The 26,293-nt window shown below is 41.9% G+C and overlaps 1 protein-coding gene across 2 annotated transcripts in view; it reads left to right on the top strand.

The window, feature by feature from the left end:
• The window catches only part of FREM3 (FRAS1 related extracellular matrix 3), an 87,558-nt gene extending 63,123 nt beyond the window's left edge, over positions 1 to 24,435 (top strand). Inside the window, exons 7-24 of one of the 2 annotated variants that reach the window (XM_082237530.1) lie at positions 3,695 to 3,844; positions 4,921 to 5,130; positions 5,550 to 5,747; positions 6,660 to 6,824; positions 7,377 to 7,559; positions 8,648 to 8,778; positions 9,469 to 9,627; positions 10,635 to 10,938; positions 12,045 to 12,176; positions 12,519 to 12,850; positions 17,289 to 17,481; positions 17,894 to 17,998; positions 18,208 to 18,335; positions 19,406 to 19,540; positions 21,118 to 21,244; positions 22,365 to 22,552; positions 22,648 to 22,794; positions 23,381 to 24,435. In XM_082237530.1, coding sequence (XP_082093656.1) covers positions 3,695 to 3,844; positions 4,921 to 5,130; positions 5,550 to 5,747; positions 6,660 to 6,824; positions 7,377 to 7,559; positions 8,648 to 8,778; positions 9,469 to 9,627; positions 10,635 to 10,938; positions 12,045 to 12,176; positions 12,519 to 12,850; positions 17,289 to 17,481; positions 17,894 to 17,998; positions 18,208 to 18,335; positions 19,406 to 19,540; positions 21,118 to 21,244; positions 22,365 to 22,552; positions 22,648 to 22,794; positions 23,381 to 23,911 — 3,518 coding nt within the window. In that variant the 3' untranslated portion in view covers positions 23,912 to 24,435. Of the gene's footprint in view, positions 1 to 3,694; positions 3,845 to 4,920; positions 5,131 to 5,549; positions 5,748 to 6,659; positions 6,825 to 7,365; positions 7,560 to 8,647; positions 8,779 to 9,468; positions 9,628 to 10,634; positions 10,939 to 12,044; positions 12,177 to 12,518; positions 12,851 to 17,288; positions 17,482 to 17,893; positions 17,999 to 18,207; positions 18,336 to 19,405; positions 19,541 to 21,117; positions 21,245 to 22,364; positions 22,553 to 22,647; positions 22,795 to 23,380 lie in introns of those variants that run through there. The other variant, XM_082237531.1, reaches the window with a different exon arrangement.
• The last annotated feature ends 1,858 nt before the right edge of the window (positions 24,436 to 26,293 follow it).

The raw sequence follows: 26,293 nt of genomic DNA, 5'->3' as shown, positions 1-26,293 counted from the left end.
TCTCTTCCAGTTATTAGTGGGTTCCGCCTCAAAGCTTGCTGGCAGTGTGTTTAGGTCCATCTAGCAAGAGTGGATTATATTTCAGAGACAAGTGATTAAATCCCTGTAATAACTGAGGCGTGACTAGGGTCATGTTCTGAAGGCCTCCAGTCATGTCTGTTTAGTAGTCTCCTAATTAATTTTTGTATGAATGGGAAGAGTAACTGTATTTAATTAAAATGTTGAGGATGCTATATAATGGCTCCTGCGCTGCTCTGTACACTGAGGCATGCACGTTTTGTGCTTAATTCATTAAGCAACAGGAACTGTTACTGTTGAGCCGCCATTGTTTTCTAGTGGTGCTTACAGTGGGCGTCCCAGGACAGCCCCACTAAAAGGAATAGAAGTTGCACCAGTGGCAGTGCTGTGGTGGACATACAGTATACACAAAACAAAAGAAACTGGGGTTTTCCCCCCCGGCATCATGATGTCTTGACCATGCTTGCAAGATTGGCTGGTCATCTGTCATGTATGATCTAATTGAGATTCCTACATTGCAGGAAGTTAGACTTGCGTGGCCCTCAGGGTCCCTTCAAACTCTACACTTCTATGATTTTGTGCTTCTCCTACTATATCCTATTATGGCTTGGGCTCTCGTGATTGGCACACCACAGGGGGTGGGGGTTGAAAATAGGGGGTTGTACTCATAAGCTTTAGATATTATGTGCAGGTGCTTCGTTACAGTTACACTAATGCAAATGCTGGGAGGGAGTTGCCCTTTGGGAGAATGATCTGAGAGTGAGATCAGGATCTGGCCGTGTGCCCACAAATATTTATATAAATATATTTATTCTGAAACGTATTTATGGCATGGATCCTAATTGCCAAGGGCTGCACAAATGAAAATATCTGCAACATAAATATCTCACGGCATATGTGCATAGCAACAGAAACACAGACATTTATATACCAACAGCTGTTCATTGCAATTTGCAACATGGTTTGAAGCTGCTTATCAGTGTTTGAAACTAGCAATTCCTTTGCCTCTGATTTCTTATTTCGTCCCTTGTTCAGTTTGCTAAATCGCAGGAAGCTAAATATTGCAGACAGCTCACTTGGAGATAGGCAAAATATCCAGTGAGGCAAATTGGCAGTATTTTTCTCACCCAAATTGGCACTAATATTGTGAATGTGTTAGCACCACTAATCATAGCGTTGTTGGGCAGGGACTGTATGATATTCCACCAGCAAACTTAGGTGTGCTGATAAGGTAAGGTCTGCAATTAGAGTTTAGGTATTTCCCTTTCCGTCTTCACAATGTGACAGATTTCATTGATCTTATAGGATGTAAGGAACATTTTCTTTATACATTTTGTATAAAGAATTGTCTTATATTATGACTTGGGTCAAGGCTGAGCTGAAAGTAGTTGTCATAGGTGATCCAGAAGCCAAGAACTGACCGAGAAGTCAGACCTGAGCGACCAAGCTAGGAATTGGATCTCGGGAACAATGCCAGCAGTCAGTGACAAGGAATGCAGGGCTTGGTGGGGGACACCAGGAAGACCTTGATGCTCAGGGAAGGTCCCTGTCCAAGCAAAGAGAGTGCAATGTTGAGCTTGTATGGGTGGAGTCAAGTTACTCAGGTCCCGGAGCTGGCAGCTCACTACACGGGCCAACTGCACAGAGCCCTGTGGATAGCTCACTTGGTAGAGCATGAGGCTCTCAATCTCAGGGTGGTGGGTTTGAACCCCGTGTTGGGCAAAAGATACCTGCATTGCAGGGGGTTGGATCAAAGGGCCCTTGGGGTCCCTTCTAGCTTTTTGATTCTATGAAAGCTGCTGGTTCTAATCTGGGCAGCTGATAACACCTAGCCAATATTATTACTGTGCCTGGAAGAGCATCTATTGGATCTGTAAAGAGTATAAGCATCAACCATGGAATCAGGTTTATAAACATTTAACTATGTGTGCTTCCAGACGTATGTTTATTGTGGGATTAGAGCTGTGTTTTTTATCATCATACACACAAAATCTGCAGCAAAGTACTAGCCTGTATTCCCACCCCCATTTAATCAAGATTTATGCTGTCTTCAGAAAATCCAATTAAGTTTAACGTCAGCCTGTCGCCAGTTATAATTGGTGACATCTCCCATTTGTAATATTCAGCTCCTGTCAAGAAGCACCCTAGGTTTGGAGGAAATGTCTCCCTCCCCCCCCCATGTTTTATTTAAGTATCTACTGACAATTGAACTCCAATTGGTCAGGAGCTGGCTTGGCATTCTTTGCCATTATTGCCTCCTGGGTGGTCAGCTCACAGCTGAACCAGCTGCCTACGGTGAAGTGCTGTGTTGTGCAAACGGTTAGGCTAGGAGACGTTCCATCTCCTGCAGTTGTCCACTATCTGTGGATTTGTCCACAATCTTGTCTCCCCTGCTGCCATCCCTGGAAATATCCCCTCTTTGTGCATAGTAAAGGTAAAGGGACCCCTGACCATTAGGTCCAGTCGTGACCGACTCTGGGGTTGCGGCACTCATCTCGCTTTACTGGCCGAGGGAGCCGGCGTACATCTTCCGGGTCATGTGGCCAGCATGACTAAGCCGCTTCTGGCGAACCAGAGCAGCGCACGGAAACGCCGTTTACCTTCCCGCCGGAGCGGTACCTATTTATCTACTTGCACTTTGACGTGCTTTTGAACTGCTAGGTTGGCAGGAGCAGGGACCGAGCAACAGGAGCTCACCCCTTTGTGGGGATTTGAACCGCCGACCTTCTGATTGGCAAGTCCTAGGCTCTGTGGTTTAACCCACAGCGCCACTTGCGTCCCTCTCTTTGTGCATAAAAGTGCCTAAATGTTGAGGTGCGAGCCAGGCAATCATAGCAGAGTGAGATGAAAAGTGAATGTATGACTTTACAGAGAGTACTGTTTCCAGACACACTCTCTGTGGCTGACTGGGCCAGTACTTCAGAGCTGTTGTTGCCTACAAAATATATAACTTCATATTTTAATATCCGATCACCAGTTAAATCAATTTTAAAGGTTTTTAGAGTGCTTCAGTCTAGGAAAACCAAAGTAAGCATCCTCAAGCAGGACTGACACAATTATTGTCTGTATGAAGATAGAGGAGCTGCCTTGTGGGGCTGCATTGGAACTAAGCTGAATAGCAGTTTAAAAACGAAGTCCAAAGGTTGCTATATTCACTGTGTTAGACAAAGTATAATGAAATTGCTTTTAATTGAAAACGAAGACATTCCCCATCCACCTGCCCAGCTAATTAATGTCCTGAGCTGCTAAATTAGGGCTAGTTTCAGTCAGTCTTGTGATGGTTGATCTCTTACACTAAACAATGGGGTGAATACTTAAGCCCATTTTCACTCTGGCCTTTTCCCTGACCTGATTTGTAACTTTTGGGATTCACCCTGATAAAAGGCAAGTCTTTCACTTTGAGGAATGAAGAATAATACCATGTGTATAGTAAATAAAGGATTCTATTTTGGCAACAATTTTTGTTAATTGCCAAAAATCATTTTTTAAAAAATCAGTTACTTCATTTTGTTCCTTTGGTTGCGTAGTTCTAACTCATTTTACTGACGAGATTTCCCTAAAAGGATTGCCCTGTTGATTCATTAGTTTGCAAGTTACAGGTTTGTTACCTGATCACTGTCTTTTGGGAAATTGATGAGCTCTTATCTCTTTTCTCCTTTTTATGTTCTGCATCTAGAACCTGCTTTTTACTTTGGTGACACAGAATATCATGTGGCTGAGAGTGCTGGCCACATCGAAGTTCGTGTTTGGAGAACTGGAACTGACCTGTCTAAAGCAGCCACTGTCACTGTGCGCTCCAGGAAAACAGAACCATTATCTGCAGAAGGTGAACTGATTTTTCCAAGAGGCATTACTAATGTGCTGTATCTCAATATTGATCTCTGCCCTGTGCAGATGTCATCTTTAAGTCTAGATACTTTTGCATTGTGCATTATTCAGACATATGCAGATTTTCCCAGGAAAATCTCAGCACACATTTTCAATAAATAGCTGCCCACAATACTCCCTAACAGTTTCCTTCAGACATTGTGATTCCAGAGTGTGGAATTATGGGCAAAACTATAAGAGAACTTAATATTTTTATTTTTAGAGTGCAACTTTGGAATTTATTTGGTTTAATCCACCTAACTTAAGAATAATAATAAGACAAAAATCTGATTTGCTAAAAATAAATGTAATGGTTAATAATTGTTAATGAGCTGCACTAAAAGCTACTAAAGAGCTTGCAGATGTAATATCAGCCTCTGTCTATAATATCTGAGAATTATTGGAAAATAGATGAGGTACCTGCAGAGTGGAGGAAGGCAAATGTTATCCCCATCTTCAAAAGCAGGGTGAAAGAAAACTCAGGTAAGACTCAAGTGACCAACCAGTCAGCTTAACGTTGATTCCAGGAAATGTCCTAGAACAGATAATGAAACGGCTGGTCTATGAGCACTTTGAACCAAGCCCTATGAAGAACTGTTGAGGGAGTTGGGTATGTTTAGCCTCGGAAAGAGGAGACTGATATATCATGGCTGTCTTCAAATAACTAAAGATGGAAGATGGCGCAAGCTTGTTTTCTCCTGCTCCGGAGGGTAAGACCTGAATCAATGGCTTCCAAGTTACAAGAAAGGAGATTCTAACGAAACATCAGGAAGACTTTGCTGATGGTAGGAGCTATTTGACAGTGGAACAGACATCCACAAGAAGTGGTGGACTCTCCTTGTACCTTTTTAAGCAGATGTTGGGTGGCCCCCTGTCATGCATGATTTAGCTGAGGTTCCTGCAAAGCAGGGAGTTGGACTAGATGATCCTTGGGATCCCTTCCAACTCTACAATTCAATGAATAAATAAATAAACAAGACAGTTGTAAAATATAATGGATGTGATTCTAAATAGTCCCTCTTGCTTCTTATGTAGCTGGAGTTGATTACGTTGGCATCAGCCGAAACCTGGATTTTGCGCCTGGTGTAAATATGCAGACTTTCCGTGTGACCATCTTAGATGATTTAGGACAGCCTGTCCTTGAGGGACCAGAAAAGTTTGAACTTGTTCTCCGTATGCCCATGAATGCAGTTCTTGGGGAACCAAGCAAAACTACCATTTTCATCAATGATACCATCACTGATTGTAAGTGCTATAGATTCTACAACCTTTCAATTGCCTAGAAAATTCACTAAGGGGAAAGTTGTTTGTGGCCGCAATCCCAAACACATTTATTAAGTTCCATTGAACACAGTTTGGCTTACTTTCAAGTAAACATGCATAGGAACTGCTGCGGTTTCCATGTTCGTGCTCCCAGCACACACACACACACACACACACACACACACACACACCTAATTATATTATGCACATGCATATGCACATCAGTAATCCTGTGTAACTGTTGATATGAACTTAACGTTTTAACTTTTTCTCAGTATGAATGTAAGACAAAGGTGATGAATTACCATGAAACGGTCCCATATGAATCTGAATCATATGGTGATCATAGTGAGATATAAAAAGACTAACTCATGATGCTGGAATGCTTCCCTCCCCTCTAGTACCCAAAGTCCAGTTCAAGGAACCTGTACACACAGTGAATGAAAAAGATGGGCAACTGGCAGCTATAATTTACCGTAGTGGTGATGTTAATCATAAATCTACAGTCCGCTGCTACACCCGCCAAGGCTCTGCCCAGGTTATGATGGACTATGAAGAGAGACCAAACACTGATGACTCTGTAGTGGTCTTCCTCCCAGGTAAGGTCTCATCCATAGAAAGCAAGAGTTTCCCTTGCAAGGAAGCTATTGCATTTTCAAAATTTATCATGAAAGGGCTTGTTTTTATTTATAACTGACAAAAGTTTGTAGCAATTAAGAGTTGTTCCAGGCTTCCCTTTTTTATTATGCATTTGTGACAGTATCTGTTCCAGGGCAGTCAGACAAAATCCTTCTCTCAGTGATATTTGCAAAAGTTTCAAGTTCCAGTCGGTGCATGTTCTGTACCTTCCTGATGAAAAACTGCAACCTATACCACAGATGTTGTTGCTTTGTCCTGCTCCTGTTGTGCTGTACTGCAAGAGCACTCCTCCAGATGTCAATAATGTGACAGCAATGAGGAAGCATCACAGAACAACCAAGAAAGCAAAATTATGTGGCCCAATATAAATCCACTACTAATGCACTGCTGTTGTGTTAGTGACATGTTACACACACAAAACCCCTGCTAGTCTAAAGGGGCCCTAAGTCTGCAATCCTATACATGCACATACCAGGGAGTAAATCCCATTGAATTCAGTTGTGCTTGCTTCACATTAAACATTTAGCTCAGTTTTGTTGTTGGGAAATTAACATACACATATTAAATCATTTTGTTAAGGTTCAAAGGAGCTTCAAAGGGAGACTGCAGTGTGAAGCCAGTGAATTACATTCTGGGCAATTCCCCCTCTACTGTAGTCTTTAATGTTCAATATTCACACGCACACACACACACAAACACACACACACACCAGCATCAGAAGAGGGGAAGATAATGTTCTGTGGTGTGAGCTGACTTTTTCTTGCACAACATTGGAGCCAACCCAGCATATATTTAATTTGGAAAGTGGAGTTAGGTTGTAGGTGCTACCCAAAATATTTATGCCAACTAATCTGGTGTTTTGCCTCCTGCAGGAGAGATTGAGAAGCCGTGTGTGGTGGTCCTTGAAGATGATGCCATCTATGAAGAGGAGGAAGAGTTCAGACTGGTGCTTGGAACACCTAAAAGCACTTCAACATTTGGTGCCTCCGTTGGGGAACAAAAAGAAACTTTGGTGAAGATTAAAGATGAAGAAGACAGTGAGTTTATGAGCCACTTTGTACTCATTACATATTGTCAGATCAAAGGTGTGGGATTAAATGGAACAAAGCATTAGTTTACTTTCTCATATGCCCAGCATTCAAGTACAGTTGTTTTTTAATTGCTTGTGTAAAAATAGCATTGTTCCCAGTAGTACAATCAATTTTTGTTGAAAAAAATATCATGTTACTAAAAAACCATACCCATACACTCCCTCAAGTGAATATTGGTGATTTTAAAATGTAAAGAAAGCTTAATCCAATAGCTGAAACATGATAAAACAAGAAAATGAAAAGGGGGTGCGGGATGTATAGGTGAATTAATTTTATTTCCGTGTTCTTTGTTGCTGTCCTGATAGACAGCTCATTGCTTTTCTTTTCTTTTTCTGGTGTTGTTTGATGGCTTTGTGTGCACATTTTTTGTTGTTCATAGCCAGAGACACCCTATAAGCACTAAGGATACAATCCTGCATGTGTCCTTCAAACAATTCTGCTTATGTATAAATAAAATTATTAAATAGGAGAGAGTGATGTTTTTCAGTTCTCTTGCAGAACCAGTGATTAAGTTCTCCGAAATCAAATATAGCATTCAAGAGCCTCAAGAGCCTGGGGAGATTGCAGTTGTAAAGATTCCAGTTTTGCGTGTGGGGGACAGTTCCAAAGTTTCTATTGTGAGAATCCATACTAAAGATGGTTCGGCTACCTCTGGAGAAGACTACAATCCAGTGTCTGACGGTGAGACTTTTCTCTGAATCCTAGAAAAATTAAAGTAAATGTTATTTATTTACACACACACACACCACCAGATGAATGCAGATTATAATTTTAAACCAGTAAAAACACATTATAAATCAGCTCAATTGAGTACAAATTAAAATACAGCTGAGTGCGCAACAGCTAAGGCCTTCTCTTCCGTTGGTCTCCACCAGAGGTAGTTCCACAGGCTGTGGTACAACCAAGAGGGCATCCCCCTGAGAATTTCAGTAGCCTGGGCGGCCTATATGGGTGCAAGTATTTCCTCCACTGACCAGATGGTTAAGTGTTTTTTTAAGTCAGCAACAGACACTTAAGCTTGACTCAGTAGCAAATTGGCATCTAGTGCTGCTTATTTAGCAGAGATGTTTCATAATCAAAGTAGGCTGCTCCTGTTAGCAACCCAACTGCTGCATTTTACACAAGCTAAAGCAGGGGTCAGCAAACTTTTTCAGCAGGGGGCCGGCCCACTGTCCCTCATACCTTGTGGGGGGGCCGGAGTATATTTTGAAAAAATAAAATAAAATGAACAAATTCCTATGCCCCACAAATAACCCAGAGATGCATTTTAAATAAAAGGAGACATTCTACTCATGTAAAAACATGCTGATTCCCGGACCGTCTGCAGGCCAGATTTAGAAGGCAATTGGGCCGGATCCGGCCCCTGGGCCTTAGTTTGCCTACCCATGAGCTAAAGCTTCCAGACCAACCTTAAGGGCAGCCCTACACAGTGTGTATTACAACAGTCCATTCCTTAGGTTACCAGTGCATGGATCCCTGTGGTCATCTGATCCCTGTGTGGAATCTGGCACAACAGCCTAAACTGAGAAAGGGTGCCTTCAGCCACTGCTAACCTCCACTGACAACAATGAACACCCCTAGACTATTCATACCAGTACTAGGTATTTTGCTTGGTTTTTAGCAGTTGGTTTTCTGCCAGCCAGGTGCCCAACATGAGTTTGACACGGTGTGTGAGGAGCCAAGACTGTTGCCTTTTGGAACCTAGCCTAACTGTGCTGATGACTGGAGAGGGAAAGTTTAGTTCTTTCTATAATATATCTTCATTTCAGATATTGAATTCAAAGAAGGAGAAACAGAGCACTTTGTTGAGGTTGAAGTTTTGTATGATGGAGTGAGAGAAATGCGTGAAGCATTCACAGTGCACTTGAAACCAGATGAGAATATGGTAGCTGAGACACAGGTAAGAACTAGGTCATTTTTGGTTTGTTGTGGACACAATTGCTTTTGATCATGATGATTCAGAAACAGCAACAAATAAAAGTGTCGCTGTTCTTTGACCTCCTTAGATGCCAATTTTGAGGAGAGGACCAAACTAGACTGGAAGCCTAGGATCAGGTCTCCTGGTGTGTGTGTGTGTGTTTTTTTTTATAAAAAAAAACACCTTTGGTATCAGATACGCAGGACCTCAAATCTAAACAGAACTGTGACACTGAAGGAAGTTTCATCCTTCTCCCTTTTACCTGATTTAAAATCCTCCCCCCAGCTGCTATTTGAGAAATGTGTCCACATACAATCTAATCGTACCTAGTTGAACCCTCAATGAAAAATACCTATTTTTATTATGTGCCTAATCTGTGTTCAAACATTATCTGTTTCGTGGCAGAACTTCTTTCACATACAAACAGCCATCTGATGTCATCTGGCTGTTTGTTTGCTTTTATTAAAAGTTTTGGAAATTGTATCCTGTATGAGTTAGCTTAGTGCATTTTAAAAAAAGATATCTTGTAACAGACATAGGGTGGATCCAAATGTTTCCTTACTCCAGTGGAAAGGCACTTTTCTGCTCAATCTTGCAAAGTTGCAGTATAAACGTTTACAGTAGAAGCAGCATGCTTGCAGATGGAACCTTCTTTTCTGCCTCTCCTTTCAGATGAACAAAGCTATTGTGTACATTGAAGAAATGGACAGTGTGGCAGATGTGACTTTCCCAGCTGTGCCCCAGGTTGTCTCTCTCTTGCTGTATGACGACACTGCTAAAAGCAAAGGAAACCCCCAGCCTCCAACTGGCTACCCTGTTGTGTGTGTAACGGTACGTTCTGCTCTGCCAGCTCTTCTCCAGATTATATTTTCTAAAGGTCTGCTACTGGTTGGGAAGTGAACGCTTTCTGGATGTGTAAAACTGTGGCACAGACCCCCTTGGGAGGGTGGCCTCTCCTTCTTTGGGGGTTTTTAAACAGAGGTCGGATGGCCATCTGTCATGGATGCTTCAGCTGAGACCCCAGCATTGCAGAGGGGGTTGGACTAGATGGCACTCGGGATCCCTTCCAACTCTACAGTTCTATGACTCTGTGATTCTATGATCTCCTTAGCTCTCCTGGAGGCTTAAGGCATGCATTCAATTTCAGTACTTAGAATTACACACCTCATTTCTCGAGACTGATATTTGGCGTTTTATAGCAGTTTTAGTTTTCAGAGCATATTATGATCTTCATTTTGCATGCTCATGAGATGAGTCACTTTTACTCCCTACAGATAGGGAACTGAGGTAAAGAGATAGTAAGATGCTCAATACCACTCAATGAGCTGTCCATAGAGGTTGTATCCTATCCAGTTTCTTACTTTTCTGTTTTGGGAAACTGGGGCCATTTTAAACTTATTAATCTTTCTAGCCCTGGCTCACAATTGGATGAAAGCACAAGAAAAAATGAACTTCAATCCCTGCCTTTTTTCTGACTTTAGCTAATGCATGATATGATTTACATATATTATATGATACACCTTTCTTTTCCTTCCAAGCACCTGGGAGGCATCTGAGCTGTGATAAACTGAAGGCTTTCCACAGTATCAGATTGTTAATTTTAGATGCCACATACGTTAAGATTCAATTCCTCCATTATTATGAAACTAAAATGCAGCGCCTGTGGTGATGAAACCAGTAGCAAGCGGGGGTGGGGGGTGGGGGGAGAACTCTTTAAACACTAATGCAACACAAGGAAAAATACCTTTTACTCAGAATTTGATCTGAATTATTTACTTTCCCAGAGCAAGTTTAGATATAATTCAGTGGATTTATTGTATGTTTCTATTTAACTTCAGGCATGCAACCCCAAATATTCAGATTATGACAAGACTGGATCTATTTGTGCTGCTGAAAACATCAATGACACGCTGACCTTGTATCGCTGGCTTGTCAGCGCTCCAAGTGGCAGTGATGGGGTTACCAGTCCCATGCGAGAAGTGGACTCCAACACTTTCTTCACCAACACCAAGTCCATTGCCTTGGACTCCATATATTTCCAGGCTGGTTCGAGGGTCCAGTGTGCAGCACGTGCTGTCAATGCCAATGGAGATGTGGGTTTAGAATTACTGAGCCCAATTTACACAATAAACAGGGGAGAAGGTAAGGAAGCGGAAAGTCTTCCTGAATGAAGTAAAATCAAGTGGCTTTCATGAAGCTGAAATAGATGTTTGTTTCAAAGGGCTTTTTCATAGTTCAAGGACACGCACGGTGGATGTGAAGCACGGGGTGTAGAGGATGTGGTTGGGGAGGGGGGTCTATCCTGGGGAAAGATAGAGGGCCCAGATAGAGAAGCTTGGGGGGCACATTCAGATCCAGTCCTGAGGTTCTCAACCTCTGCAAAGTTGTATAGTATATGCCTACTTCCTATAGTGCTTTCACCTTAATGAAATGGGTGGAAAGGCTTTGGAAATCAGTGACTTTGCACACAGGGATGTTATGGCTGTTTTGCTGATGTGCTGCGCCAAGCCATGGTTTGACTGAGCATGTCATCCAACCCCTGGCTCATGTTTCATTTCCCCTGCCAAACTACAAGCTGTAAACCAGAGTGCAAACCTTGGTTGTAGCCCATCACATATTTTGTCCTGTTATCATATTTTGCACTTCCACCAAGGGCTTCCTTCCATCTTGCGGCTGAAACTATAAAGTAGGCAAGTTCCATAATCAAAGCAAGGAGAGCTCTGCTCTCACATGTCTGCTCTGCAACCTGCTGGAACTGGACGTTCTAATCATATATGGATGAGTATATGGATCATACCTGTGGGTAGCAGGCCCAGACCCAATATAACTTAGTTTCATCATCAGGAAGTGAAATAAAAGGGCAATCTCAGTCCATACAGCAGTTCCTGTGAATGAGAGACCAAGACGGTGCCAATCCCAAATGGTATTGGCTTCTGTGATGCATATTATAGCTTCTGTCTTTCCTGTGGAGGTAGAGGAAATCTTCATCCCACACTGGTTCCTGTCCTGTTGAACTGGGGGTGGTGCTGCATGGAAGAAAAAGTGGCCCTGCCGCTACTACTCAAGTAATCTGGGACTGTGCCCAGTAGTGTTGGCTTCACAATCAGATCAAGAGTATATTATGTCAACCATAAGATTACATGTGTTTTTAAAGTATCAGCATTTATAAATTTGGTTCTTCCAAGGAAAGATGAAGCAGAATTACTCTCACTTTTTTTATAATCAACCTTTTGCCCTTTTCCACGTAGGCCTGTGTCAGCCCCGTATACCAGGAACAGTTGGAGCAGAACCTTTCTCAGCCAGAATACGTTACACAGGTCCTGATGATCCTGACTATTCCAACCTGATCAAATTAACAGTTACAATGCCTCATATGGATGGTAAGTACCAGACATGTGCATTTGATTAATACTGAACAACAACTGGTGCAGCACTATCTGTCATCACAATCACATGACTGGTGATTCATACTTAAACACTTGGATTCACCATCTCAAGATGGGATGGGGACCACCAACTTAAATGGGTTAAAAATTCATGGAGATAAGGCTACCAGTGGTACTAGTTGTGATGCTATCCTGCCCCCTGAATGTACCAGTTGTTAGGGAAGAACGGGAGAACAGCTTTGTCCCTGCTTGTGGGCTTCTCATAGGCCTCTGGTTGTCCACTGTGCAAAACAGGTTGCTTTATATGGCTCTTCTTGCATGTTCTTCTATTTTCAGGGATGCTGCCAGTTATATCAACTAGACCTTTGTCCAACTTTGAGCTGACTCTTAGCCCTGATGGCACTCGTGTAGGCAATCACAAGTGCTCAAACCTCTTGGATTATAACGAAATTGAGACAACTTATGGATTCATCACAGAGGACACCAAGAACCCAGAAGTGATTGGAGAAACTTCACCCTACCAGTACAGCAGCGCTGTGCGATCTGCCAAGACCCTGCGTTTCTACCGTAACCTTAATCTGGAGGCCTGCCTGTGGGAGTTTAACAGCTACTATGACATGTCAGAACTGCTGACCGACTGCAGTGGCTCCATTGGCACAGATGGTCAGGTATGCTGCGTGCATGAAAAGCAAGCCTATGTAACTGAAAAGAAAATGCTAGCATTGTGCCCAGTTGCATGCACTTGAGTTTGTGGCATGGGAACTTGGGAAGCTGCCTTTATACAAAGACAAACCATTCACCTATCTAGCCTTATTTGTCCATTTATTTACTCCGAATGGCAGTGGCTGTTGTGGGTGAGGTCTTTTACATCCCTCACTGCCTGACTCATTTAAATGGGAGGGCTCTGCCACTGAGCCCAGCTCTATAGAAGCCATGGGGCGATAATTGAGTTCTACATGGCAGCTGAAGGATATGTTGGCATCTGCTCCATGACTGTACTTAACGGGTTTGTGGAAGTGGGATTTAGTTTCCTTTCTTGTGTTTTGCTTTTCTGTGCAATACCTGATGCATTTCCAGTACTACCCGTGTTGTTATTAATGGTCCATATCTTAGAACAGGTTGAGTTTAAACACCAAATAGCGACTCTACCGTCGGAAATTAATTTGATTGGCAAAATGTCGTCATTGAGGATTTCTTAAGACATCTCTGTGGCACACTGAAATAGTCAGGGGGGTGGGGCTGCACAAGATTGAAAATCAAAGCTTTTTGAAAAAATACTTTACTTAGTTTTCCTAAGACTCAGGTGCCCTAAGAAACTACATTTCCCAAGGAATCTGGTTTCTGGAGCACAGCTATGTCAGGTATAAGGAAGCCCCCTGGTGCTGGTGTTTGGCATCTGCACTGCCAGGTCAGTTTGGGTGAAAGTGGAGGCTGGTGCCAAGCTCATAATGATCCACGCCAAGATTTCAGAGGAGCTTTGGCTTGCTCTTCCCTGGCAAACACAGAAGCCTAAGATGTTACGTTTTGAACCTTGTACTTCCATGCCACTCTGTTGGTGGCTGCAAGCTTTCTTGTTAATCTGTCCTATTAAACCACTCTCTACTGTTAGCCACAGGTCAGTGCACTGGAACCCACCCAGGTTAATACAGAGCTTGCTAAATCTGAATTGCCTTTAGCACTTAACTCTGATCCTGGTTATACGGGCACACTTATTGAGTGCATATACTTGTTACGGTACCTTCAGATTAGGTACAACATGACAGCCTGGCTGAAAACTGGTACAAACAGCTACCTGCTTGTGGTAGCTGCGTCTGGTTTTGTTTTTTTAGCTTGCACCTGTGCCAGCCGTGGCCTCTTACACCAAACAGGTTTCGTTCTCATTTATCCAGAGCAGAGCCTGTTATGAACACATGAAGCTAACTTATATTGAGTTCATCATTGGCCCATCCATCTCTTACAAGCTTGCAGCATTTTAGTGCATCATATGGAGATCTTTCCCGACTCTTCTAGCTAAAATATTTGATATCTGGAGACAGAGACAGGTCCAGGATTTATTTACTGGGGGCAGAGGGTGGAGGTGGGCAGTTAAGTTAGAAAAAGTAGTTAATGCAAGCTAAGAATTCTCTTACATTACTTCTGATCTTCTTGACTATTTGTATTCTCTTGAAATGTTGCCATTGTAGGCTCTTTGCTGGTCTTGGGGCCCAGGCAAATGCCTGACTTTGCCACCTTCTGGAGTCAGTCCTGAATGGAGATGCTGAAAGTTGAAGCATGCAGATATTGTGCATGGCCATTGAGATACGGCCCCACCCTGATTTGCCAATTATCACAGACCTCCTTTACAGGAATAGTGGCCCAATGTAGGTTTTGCTTCTTCCACACAATTCTAACATTCCCATTTGCTGGGCTCCAAGAAACTGCCACAAACAGCATGGCAGTCATGTGCAGTGACTCTCAAATACTTGCATGACCTCATTAGAAACACTATTTGACTTATGACGAACACTGCTCACCTCAGTAACCAAGATGGATGTGGCATGGGAGCTCACTGCATAAACAGCACTGCAGTGACATGGACATCACAGTCACTTGCTGGGCAGGCAAGAGAGAGGTCTGGCACACAGTGTGCTCCTGACAAGGGAATGATATACTGATTTGCACTAATACAGACAGTCTTCTAGAGAGCCCACATGTGAAAACTAATGAATGATTGATCTCATCTATCTTTAAGATGACTCATTCCCAACTTAAATCTTTACAACATTCCTTTGATTAGTAAAAGCTGACGGGTAACTCAGCATCTTGTATTGAAACCAACTATTATTGTAAAACTGTAAGCAAAGCAAAATGAAGAGTGTCAAAAACTCGCTTGTGCAGTCATGTTGGCTCATACCACACACAAAGGTTTCTAGTGGTTTCCCTGCCCCTTCTTTAAAATTCATGACAGTTGTAGCAAAATAGTTCTGTATGTAGCTCAGCTGTTGGTTGTTTCCAAATGCATATGCTCCCCCTGTTAGTCACCTCTGCCCAGCCACCCCCATCTGGACTCTGCTCATTAACTCAGCCTCCCTCCTCTAGCAGCACCTCTAGAGAACACACACAAGGGTTTAGGATCTCGTAGCTTGAAGCTGCCTAGCAACAAGGCTTGGACTTTCACAAAGGATTCCCAGACTCAGAGGCAGGCACGTTCTATTTCATATGCAATTAAGTTAATCAGTAGGACCATAACATGATGCTTGTTAGTGAGCATACATGATCATCTTTTAAGCTGTGTGGCACGAGAAGTTGCATGCTATATGTGTACATTGGATTTTTGTGTGAAGGACATAAACCTTTTCACCACATGATAACCCCTTGTCCCTTGAATTTCAAAAGCCACTTTGCCATGAAATACATGTGGAGCCACTTTCATAGAGAGAAGCAAAGATGTCCATTTATGTGCTGCTTAAAAGGTAAAGGGTAAAAGGACCCCTGACCATTAGGTCCAGTCGCGGACGACTCTGGGGTTGCAGCGCTCATCTCGCTTTATTGGCCGAGGGAGCCAGCGAGATGGTGGCGAACCAGAGCAGCGCACGGAAATGCCGTTTACCTTCCCGCCGAAGCGGTACCTATTTATCTACTTGTACTTTGACGTGCTTCCGAACTGCTAGGTTGGCAGGAGCAGGGACCGAGCAATGGGAGCTCACCCCATCACGGGGATTCGAACCACTGACCTTCCAATCGGCAGGTCCTAGGCTTCGTGGTTTAACCCACAGCGCCGCCCGCATCTCTTATGTGCTGCTTACATACAAGTAAAAGATGCCTGTGTTGTTAGCACATTCATTGCAGTAAGTGTATCACTGCAACATGGGATTTTATCTTGCAAGTTCAAGGAAGATGAAATATCACATTGTAGTGAATGGGTTAACATTATTCATTCATTATTTTATTTATAGTAGTCATAGCACAAGAAGAAGAAAAAAAAACAAAAACAAAAACAAAATAACTGTTCAGTCATTAAAAGCAGCAGCAGTAGTATTGTTTCAACTAAATTTTACTCAGAGTGCACCTTTTGAAATGAATGGACCTGGCTCAGCTAGGTTTACTCTGAGTAAAACTTGGTTGAAACAGTCATGCAGGTGCGAATCCTGGCCTGTTGGTCCATGGAGGCTTAAAGATGTCTTTCACCTGTCAGGAGTCACCGCTCTTAACACCATAAATTAGGATCATTTACTTGCCATATCAAGGTTGGGAAATCTGTGGTTGTTGTTGTTTAGTTGTGTCTGACTCTTCGTGACCCCATGGACCAGAGCCCAGATGTTATTGGACTCCAACTCCCACGGGATGATAGACATTGAGAATCCAGCATAATCGATAGGGCAAGTCAGTAAGGATTTGAGCTGCATTTTAATTTTGATCAAAAGCTGAGAGACTACTTTCATTATTGGGTGTTTCTTTTTGTTTGGATCCTGAGCAAGTCATAGCATGTATTTATTAATGGCTGGACTTTTGACTGGCCCATTTCTTAACTGCCATGTGATTTGTTATCAGTGCTGAAAGTTAAGGCAAGCTTCAGTTTAACTCCCTCAAACTATCTGCATTGTTGTTTCTTTAAATGACCATTTCACTGAACAAGAGCTTAATCATTACCCATTCACTTCCAGAAAGTTGGACCGGAATGCACTGGAGATCACAAACGATTGTGAGACTGTTAGTATCAACTTAATCCTATAATAGGGATTTAGCTGTAACTCCAGATTACACTTTGGGATGACTGTCAAGTCAGTTCCAGGGTGTTTGTGTTCTTTGCCAGGGTTGCATCTCAGAAGCCAGCAAGAGTGCTTGCCTGCCTGCCTGCCGGCTTGGATTTGATCTGTGCTTCGTTATCTCACACTTCAACACAAGCTGCAATTCATTCATAAAGCATCAAAGTGGATTTTTAATCAAAGCCAGTGAAGTTTGTTCAGGAGCCAACATGTACATACACACACTCAGAACATCTGTCAAACTCAGCAACTCAGGACGGAATGAGGATGAGACTTAATACCATTCCCAGAATGGTTGTGAAATTGACTTCTCAGGAGGCAATCTGAACATAGCATAACCAAATACTATGGTGTTTTGCAGGTGTTAAATCTGGTCCAGTCGTATGTGACTCTACGAGTGCCCCTGTATGTCTCCTACATCTTCCATTCCCCGGCTGCTGTTGGAGGATGGCAGCACTTTGACTTGCAGTCTGAGCTCAAGCTCACCTTTGTGTATGATACTGCCATTCTTTGGAAGGACGGTATAGGAAGCCCACCAGAAGCTGAGCTCCAAGGTGATTTTGTTCAGTTCTTATTTAGTTGAAGCATTTTGATCTACTTTTCAGCTGAAATAGGGTTTCCAGAATGGCTCACAAAGACCAATAATGGCAGCCCCTGCCCCTGGGTTTACAATGTTGAGTACATTTTACTTTTTATTATTATTATTACAAATAATTTATTCATCACCTTCAACACTCTCTGTGTGCTCCTCCAAAAATTGTACCAGTATATTCTTTTGGCGGGGAAACAGGAAAATTTTGCCCAGAGGAGACTGGTACCGCATGTTTGCAAATTCCACTGAAATCAAACAATCTGAAAATCACAGTAAACTGGGATGTATGTAGCATCTGAATTCTCAAATGCTACAAGTGGCAAAGCTTTAATACCTTTTTGTATATAGTAATGGCAATGGTTGTTTGAATTTAGGCTCCCTCTACCCAACCAACATGCAGATCAATGATGAAGGACGGCTTGTCGTCTACTTCAGGACCGAGATTCGATTCAGAGGGCAATTTGTGATGTCCCACCCAGGTAAGATTAGCTTTTTGCTTTATACCTTAGGTATGCAATAAATCTTAATAATTCTCCTTATTCTTTTTGGTGGAGATTTTGTTTTGCTTTTTGTGATCAAGGAGAAGTGAAATATTTCTTTTCAGAGACCATAAGGAGCCCTTGTGTGCCACTGTGTGCTGGATGGCAACATTCATTCCATCATAAAAACGTGTCCTTTTCCTTGGCAGGTACTTCTTTGTCATCAATGGTGATGTCTGCTGATCACCCTGGCCTCACGTTTACACTCAGCCTTTCTCAAAGTGAACAAACCTTCCACCAGCCTATGCAGCAATGGAAATTTGTCTCAGATTTTGCTGTGAGTGCCAACAATGCAGTTTTCTGTAGCACCTTTCGTGGGGGGCGGGGCGGCTTGTGGCTGTTACATAATATACATTGTTCTTACAGCTCTATGATTGGTTAAGCTGATAGATTGTGTGTTCTCCAAAACCAACACATCTGTGTATTTTGTCCAGCATTTTGCTACCCAGCAAGCTTCATGTCTGATTACATGTATGGACATCCCTCCTCCAAATTCAACACCATTGCAGTGTCCCCTGCTGGACACAAACTATGGAAAAAGTTATGCCCAATTTACACAGTGCCTCTTGGATTCTTAAATGTAAAATTTCCTCATTTCCAAAAAAATAAAAAATCACCAGAACTGGTGTTTTCTTAAGTATTGAATTTAAAGTTTATCATATAGACTTAGTGTAGTTCTTTTATTTTCAGATTTTTGGGGTATTGGGTCCTTTGCTTTGTATGTATTTGGGGTTTTTATGTTGTAAGCTACTTTGGGCTTCGTTTTAGGGGAGAAAAGCGAAATGCAAATAAATGATGAGATAGTGGAAGATTTATATACCAAAGATATGTCAGCCTCAACATTGGTTTTGAATGAGAACTTCAGTCACCTGTGATTCTTACTGCTAGAAGGAAACCTTAATTAAAATATAAAATACCTGTCAGCTCTGGATGCAGACAGAAATGAACACCATTCTTTTAAGCCCTTTCTTGAATCCCAAGCATATCCAGCCCTAAACATGTTTGCTCAGAAGTACATCCCATTGAGTTCAGTGGGGTTGCACTTTAGGATTGTAGGAAAACAAGAAGAGTTGCGTGATGTGGGTGGGTGTCAGAATCAGTGAGTCAGCTGCTGAGTAGGCACAGCTAATGCTCGGCTCAGAAGCACCCACCATGATTCTTAAAAAGTAGATGTCCAAAACATATGAACTTAAACAGCCAAGTGAAGCAGTATTATGCTAAAGAGTCCATTGACAAATGTACTATCTTTATGTTGTGTGTGTGTGTGTGTGTGTGTGTGCGTGTGTATTAAACTAAAGCACTTTTAAACAAAAACTTCATATTCTGATCTTGCACCCCTTATTGTAGGTACGTGACTATTCGGGTACTTATACTGTGAAACTTATCCCCTGTATTGCTGCACCCAGCCAAGAATATACCCAGCCTGTCATCTGTAGCCCCCGGGAGCCAATCACCTTTGATCTAGATATCAGGTTCCAGCAGGTAAAACCTCTCTTGTGTTTAATGCTCTCAACAAAGTATTTTGACTGCATTTATCTGGCACATCATGCACACTCCCTTGGCAATTAAATTGAAGTAAATTGTTTACTTGTGCAGCTCATCAGTAGTAGAGTCGGAACTTGTTTTACATACTGTATTTTTTATTTTCCACTAACTTAGAAGAGCTGGTCCTGAATATTTAAAAATCCACCAATTTGGGGTGTAGAGTGGGGAGCAGAATTAATGTTTAAATTTGCAGATGTTTAAAGTGGGCTATATCCAGGGGTGACCTTGAGCTAGCCAAAACACCAGACAAGAGACCCCATTTTGCCATGGTTCTTGCACTAAGCCACTATTGGATACAACCAGCCTTCTTTGCCATTGACTGTAGTGCTAAACTTGGGTGTGGAATTTGATGCCCCACTTGAGTCAAGCCTGCCTTTGAAAATCACAGCCCTGTGCCAAGTTATTTTTCCTCTCTCCCCATAATTTAGGCACACTTATCTGTGTGTGACATCAATGCTATCTTTCCCTGTGTCTTCTCCATATCACTTGGCTGGGAAGGATTGCGGATGGTTACAGGGAAAGAGTAGAGCTCATTTGACATGCCCACCACTTTGGGCAGCAGCTCCATGTCCCTTTCCACTCTTGAAGTAGAAGAGAGGGCACTTCAGTGAAGAGCTACTAGCTAGCACAAGAGGGCTGCATTGTAGTAACTGATTTGGACTGTACCACTGATGGTGTCTTGCTGGCCCTTGGTCTCTCATTTTTAACCGGCTGCATTGAGCATCAAAACTAGCAGTCCTTTAGTGGTTTGTGTGCGTTTGGCCCAAAATCCTTCTCCTGGAAGTGCTATAATATGGGGGGGGGGGGATCACCCAAGATTTAAAAGCTATACTGAGCCTGATGAATGGGAAGAAAAGGGGCATAATTCATTAGTAGTGGTTTATATGCAGAAGGCCCGAGGATCAATGCCCAAATCACCAGCTAAAGCAATTAAGTAAGGAAGTGATGGGAAGGATCTTAGCCTGAGTCTTCAGAAGCTACTGCTGTTCAGCATAGATAATACAAGCCTAGGTGGACCACTGGTCTCACTCAGTATGGTTGTCTTCAAGACTTCCGCACTATATTATGAATAAAATTTTCTGATTAAAGTGTGTTTCTTCTAATAAATGGGTTAATGGATTCAGTCTGCTTGCACAGACTCTGCTCTTGTGCAAAGAGGTTGTTGTTGTTATTTTCATTTCTATACTGCTTTATATTTTTAAGCAGAAAAATCTCAAAGTGGTTTATGTCTACATTAACAAATCAGATAAAACAATCCAGAATAAAACATTACCAAGTAAGTTCAAGAATACAGTCAAAGCAACACAATTAACAGGAAACTAAAATATTATCTTAAAGATTTCAAAAGAAAAATTACTAAAGAAAATTAAATATAAAATACACATTTTAATTAGCCGTTTTAAATTTGAAGAGCTAAAGCAAGCAAGCTGATGTTGAACAAGCATCAGAAAGAACTGAAATTGAGAAACTAATAGCTGAGTTTCAAAACAGTGATTCTTTTTCTTTTTATATAGGTCAGTGACCCGGTAGCAGCTGAATTCAGTCTAAACACCCAAATGTTCCTGTTGTCAAAGAAGGACCTCTGGCTGTCTGATGGCTCCATGGGATTTGGAGAAGGAACAGATGTTGCATTCACAGAAGGCAAAAAAATAGCTTTACTCTTTACATATAGTTGCTGGCATGCTACTTTTAGCATCGTGTTAGGATCAATTAATGTTCTTTCTTCTTAATATTATTCTCCACCTTTGACTAATGCTATGATTTCATAGCTGAGAATGTGAAAAGGGAATAGAAAAAGGTGTATTTTGAAGGAAGGAAGATGCTTTAATAAAAGTTACCAGGAAAAATAACTGGTTAGGCTTCAAGGGTGTTTTAAAGGGTGGTTGTATTTAAGAACAATTTATTGAGATTGAAAGTTATTGAACAAAGTGTCCCTGAATGAAATTGCTATTAGAAAGTAGGATTCATAGTGTTCATAATGCGTTGCGTACTCAAACTGTTGCTAGGACAAAACAAAACCATCTGTTTGATCAGTACTTAATTAACATCTATTATGCAGAACCCCCTGGGCTTGTGTGGTTGGATATGGGCTGCCCCCTGGTGAGGAAAAGTGGGGTTGCACTCAACAAGACTTGACAAGATGGTTGTATCTCTGAGAAATGCAGAGAACGCTTAACTAGGATTGATGTGAAGTCATGTAGCAAGATAAGCTTGTGCAAATTCACTTTAAAATTAGTCAGCACAGTAAGTGAAAGCCTGATTCTACCACCCTGATTGCAAAGTTACTTTGCTAACCAAGTAAGGTTAGCACCATTGTGTACATCATGTAAATTGAGCACAATTGCTTTACAGTGCTACCTCGTGTTACATACCCTTCAGGTTACATACACTTCAGGTTACATACTCCACTAACCCAGAAATAGTGCTTCAGGTTAAGAACTTTGCTTCAGGTTGAGAACAGAAATCATGCTCCGGCGGCACAGCAGCAGCAGGAGGCCCCATTAGCTAAAGTGGTGCTTCAGGTTAAGAACAGTTTCAGCTTAAGTACGGACCTCCGGAACAAATTAAGTACTTAACCCGAGGTACCACTGTACACATTTTATTTTATGTTTTTAATTACATTTATTGTAACAAAAATAATGTTAATTATTTCTATATTGTATATTATTACTTTTCTATTTGCTGTATGGGGTCTGATTGCGTTTGAAGGTAAGGGGTATCAATGGTATTCCTAAATAACTTTTTCTAAAAATATTTCTAGGCTCTGAAATCTATGGTCGTGTCATGGTGGATCCTGTCCAGAATTTAGGAGATTCTTTCATCTGTAACATCGAGAAGGTGTTTTTGTGCACTGGGGCTGACGGGTATGTCCCCAAGTACAGTCCAGATAACAAGGAATATGGTTGCCTAGCAGACTCCCCTTCCCTCTTATACAGATTCAAGATACTGGTATGTACCATGGTACACTACAGCACAGTCCTAATACAATAAGTTTGAAATCCTGAATGTAATAATGTACCAGTGTTGGTTTCTTTGTTTTCTAGGATAAAGCTCAGCCTGATACCCAGGCAAAAGTGTTTGGAAATATGGCCTTCAATGCAAAACTCGCTGTTGATCACATAGATGGTTATCCTTTGGTAAAGCAGCCAGGGTCTGATGGATTCAGCATGTTGTCGACTCCGCTATTCCAGGTAACCTCTGAGAGCAATATTGTTCCAGAACTTTTGTATGTTGGAAACTGACTAACTTCCTATCTAGCAAGCAAGGTATGTTTCAAAACTACTGCAGTTTTTCAAAACACAGCCTTATGCATAACAGTGATTTTTTGTTTTAGTGTTCTGGGAATTTTGTCAAAAACGTTTTTTGCTTTCTTTGTTGTCATATAAATTTACATGAGTGACAATTTTTGGCACCATCAATCCAAACCTATTTATGATGAAATCTATTTTTTCATGTCAGTGGAACTAAATAAATAAAACAATTAAATGTTATTGATCAAGGGATACAAAATCCTCACCTTCAAATACTCCCTGTAATAGATTGTAAACTTTCCATCTTAAATCAAGGGACTGTATACAAAACAGGTTTTAGGTTTGCATACTGTGTTGTTAAACTCTGCCCCCCTCCCATGCAAAATAGCATTGTCATGTTATTTTTATGTCAGGTGCAGTACTCTAGGAGACAGTCATATTTGAAATCTTGAGCCCCAGAGAGATTAGGAGGCATTTAGGAACTTAATTTTGCTTAAAGTTGTCATGTGTGTTTTTAATTTAACAGGTAGCAGCAGGTCGAGAATGGTACATCCACACTATCTACATGGTTCGGTCACGTGAGAATGCCCACAGAGGCCTTGGAAAGAGAAGTGTCGAGTACCATCACTTTTTATCTTCAGGCAGTGGAATCCCAGGTGCTACACATTCTGGGCGCAGTCGGAGAGCCATCTCAGATGCTCCTACGCTTGCGCAAGATATCAGTGCAGATAAGAATAGAGGCACCAACATCCAGCACATAGCTCTTGACCGGTCTAACAAAATTGTTATTGAGCAGAAAGATTGGTCCCCGCCAGGTAAACCATATGAGAAGCCGGTCCTGGAAATTACTGGAAGTGACATGGAAGACAGGATTGTACCTATTGTCGGAGGAGCAGCTGGGCTGCTGCTTCTGATCAGCACAGTTTTGATTATCATCTTCCTATTGAAGAGAAAGGGACGTTCTACTAATGGGAAAGCAAATTCCTGCACTGGCTACTCCAGCAGTAATGAAACTGTGACCACGCGGCACAGCAGCAGTGATAGCTCTGAAGTCTAAATTACGTCACAAAGGTGAGGGTTGTCGTTTGAAGATATTTCATTTCATCATAAAAACTGGTAGTGGGGGGCTGTGTTTGCACAGACTTGGGAGCTGCCGTGTTGGTGCTAGGTTGTGTGAGATTCCAGCATACAAAAAGTGTAGCAAACAAGATGAAGTGTGTAGAAGTGTGAGTGCTTTATTTATAACTTAACTTCCTCCCCACCTACCCAGGAAAACAGGATGGATTCCTGGAATAAACTTAGCTTTTCCCCTTTCTTCTTCAAATGGTGCTAAAAAAGATAAATCATCAGCTAGCAGCTATTAATGTGCCTTACCTACATCATGAAAGCCTGGTGCTCCTCAAAGGGATATTGATTTCCTTTTTGTTTAACTTGTATGATGTCTAGTTATACCCGTCTTGTATATGGAAAGGGGTAGTGTGAGGGAGAATGAGAGAAGGGGTCAGATTTTAATGAGAAGAGGGTAGAAGAAAAGTATCTGTAATTAAATCTCAGAGCAGAATTGTGCTGCCCAAGTGGCTGAGAGTGGAAAAAATGGAAAGCTAATTTAAAGAGTATTCCAAATGGTTTTACCAACAGGTATTACAAATACACCTTAATGCAAGACCCTCAAGCTGACGTGTCCTTAGTATTTTATCATGCCTTTTACGATAACCCTAAATCATTACTAGATGGCCCTTCCTTTTGTCTGCCTGCAGTTAGTAAAATGTCAATTAGCTTGGCAAATTTTGTAAGATATTGTGAATAACTTAAGACATTTATATCCTATAATTAGTTGTCAGATTCATTGAGCAAAATAACTAATCCAGCTATGTAATCTCTAAACCACCAAATGCAGCCACTGCAGTAAAGGAGCTTGGAATCATTACCACCAAATGTTTTGGTAAAGGGTTGTGCGAAGCATGTTTTCGAATGCTGTAACAGTGGTATGAGGAAGCTAGACTGCATGGTTTCTTATTTGTGTGAAGCAGCACCATGTGGTTCAGGCTGTTCTGTTCCATGTCAGGTAACCCTTTACCTTTGCCCACATTTTTGAAACAATATTTGGCACTGGTCAGCATCAAATTGCTCTATGATGAAGACAGTCACGTCCATGACAACTAAATACAGCAACCATCTCAGTTTGCCAGTGAGTATATATAACACTAAAAAATGTAGTTAAAGATTCATTCATTCTACATGCAGCTTTTGTAAATTTCAAGTATGAATCTTCTGCTGAGCATTGCCTACAGCTAAGATAATGGGTTTAGACAAGGTCTGTTCACAGAAAATTCAAATATGCAGAATTTTATGCATGCTTACTCAAAAGCAAGTCATAATTTTTATGAGACATTTTCACTAAGTTTTATTTTGCTTAATTGGTCAGATTTTTTAACAGATAAGATGTGGTGCCTATTTTAGAAGTATTTGCTTTTTCATTCAGGAGGTACTTTGTGCCATGATACTTGTTTGCATCACAAAAGAAACAAACATACAGTGGTGCCTCGCAAGACGAAATAAATCCGTTCCACGAGTCTCTTTGTCTAGCGGTTTTTTCGTCTTGCGAAGCAACCCTATTAGTGGCTTAGCAGCTATAAACGGCTTAGCAGCTATTAAAGGCTTAGCGGCTAAAAGGCTATTAGCGGCTTAGAAAAAAGGGGGGGCGAAAAAAATCGGAACACTCGCAAGACATTTTCGTCTTGCAAAGCAAGCCCATAGGGAAAAATCGTCTTGCGAAGCAGCTCAAAAACAGAAAACCCTTTTGTCTAGTGCAGGGGTCTGCAACCTTTAAGACAAAAAGAGCCACTTGGACCCGTTTCTGAAAGGGAAAAAAACTGGGAGCCGCAAAACCGGGAAGGTGACGTCAGGACGGTGCGTGACTAATGCACGCACCGCCCCCATGCGACGTCACAGCCAGTACAGCGCCCGCCACAGTGGGGAGTGTCGGGGCGCACAATGCGCTCCTCCCCTCGCTAGTATCTGCCCCGGAGCCGTGGCAAAGGTGTAAAAGAGCCACATGCGGCTCCGGAGCCGCGGGTTGCAGACCCCTGGTCTAGTGGGTTTTCCGTCTTGCGAGGCTTTCGTCTTGCGGGGCACCACTGTATATGCAATTAATTAAAAAATCCTTATTGATTTTAAAACCCCCCCAAAGCACATAACTGTAAATAGTGTTAAGAAAAAAACCTAAGTGATAAAACTGAAATGGGAAAGCTGTCAGTTGATAAATCTGCTTTCTACAGCCTAGAGAGCATATACAGTATGGTAGGGCTACAGGCTAGCCCTCCAAACATGGGAATTGAGTTTTACTATGGCAGCTGACCTCAGATACTTCATTTAGCCACTGTGGCCCAGTAGACTGCAGCAACCTTTGACAAAGGAGAACAGTTACTATGTGCTTAAA

The sequence above is a fragment of the Podarcis vaucheri genome (assembly GCF_965113315.1).
Source record: "Podarcis vaucheri genome assembly, chromosome: 9".
Lineage (NCBI taxonomy): Eukaryota > Metazoa > Chordata > Lepidosauria > Squamata > Lacertidae > Podarcis > Podarcis vaucheri.
This window is presented reverse-complemented; position numbering and strand designations above follow the sequence as displayed.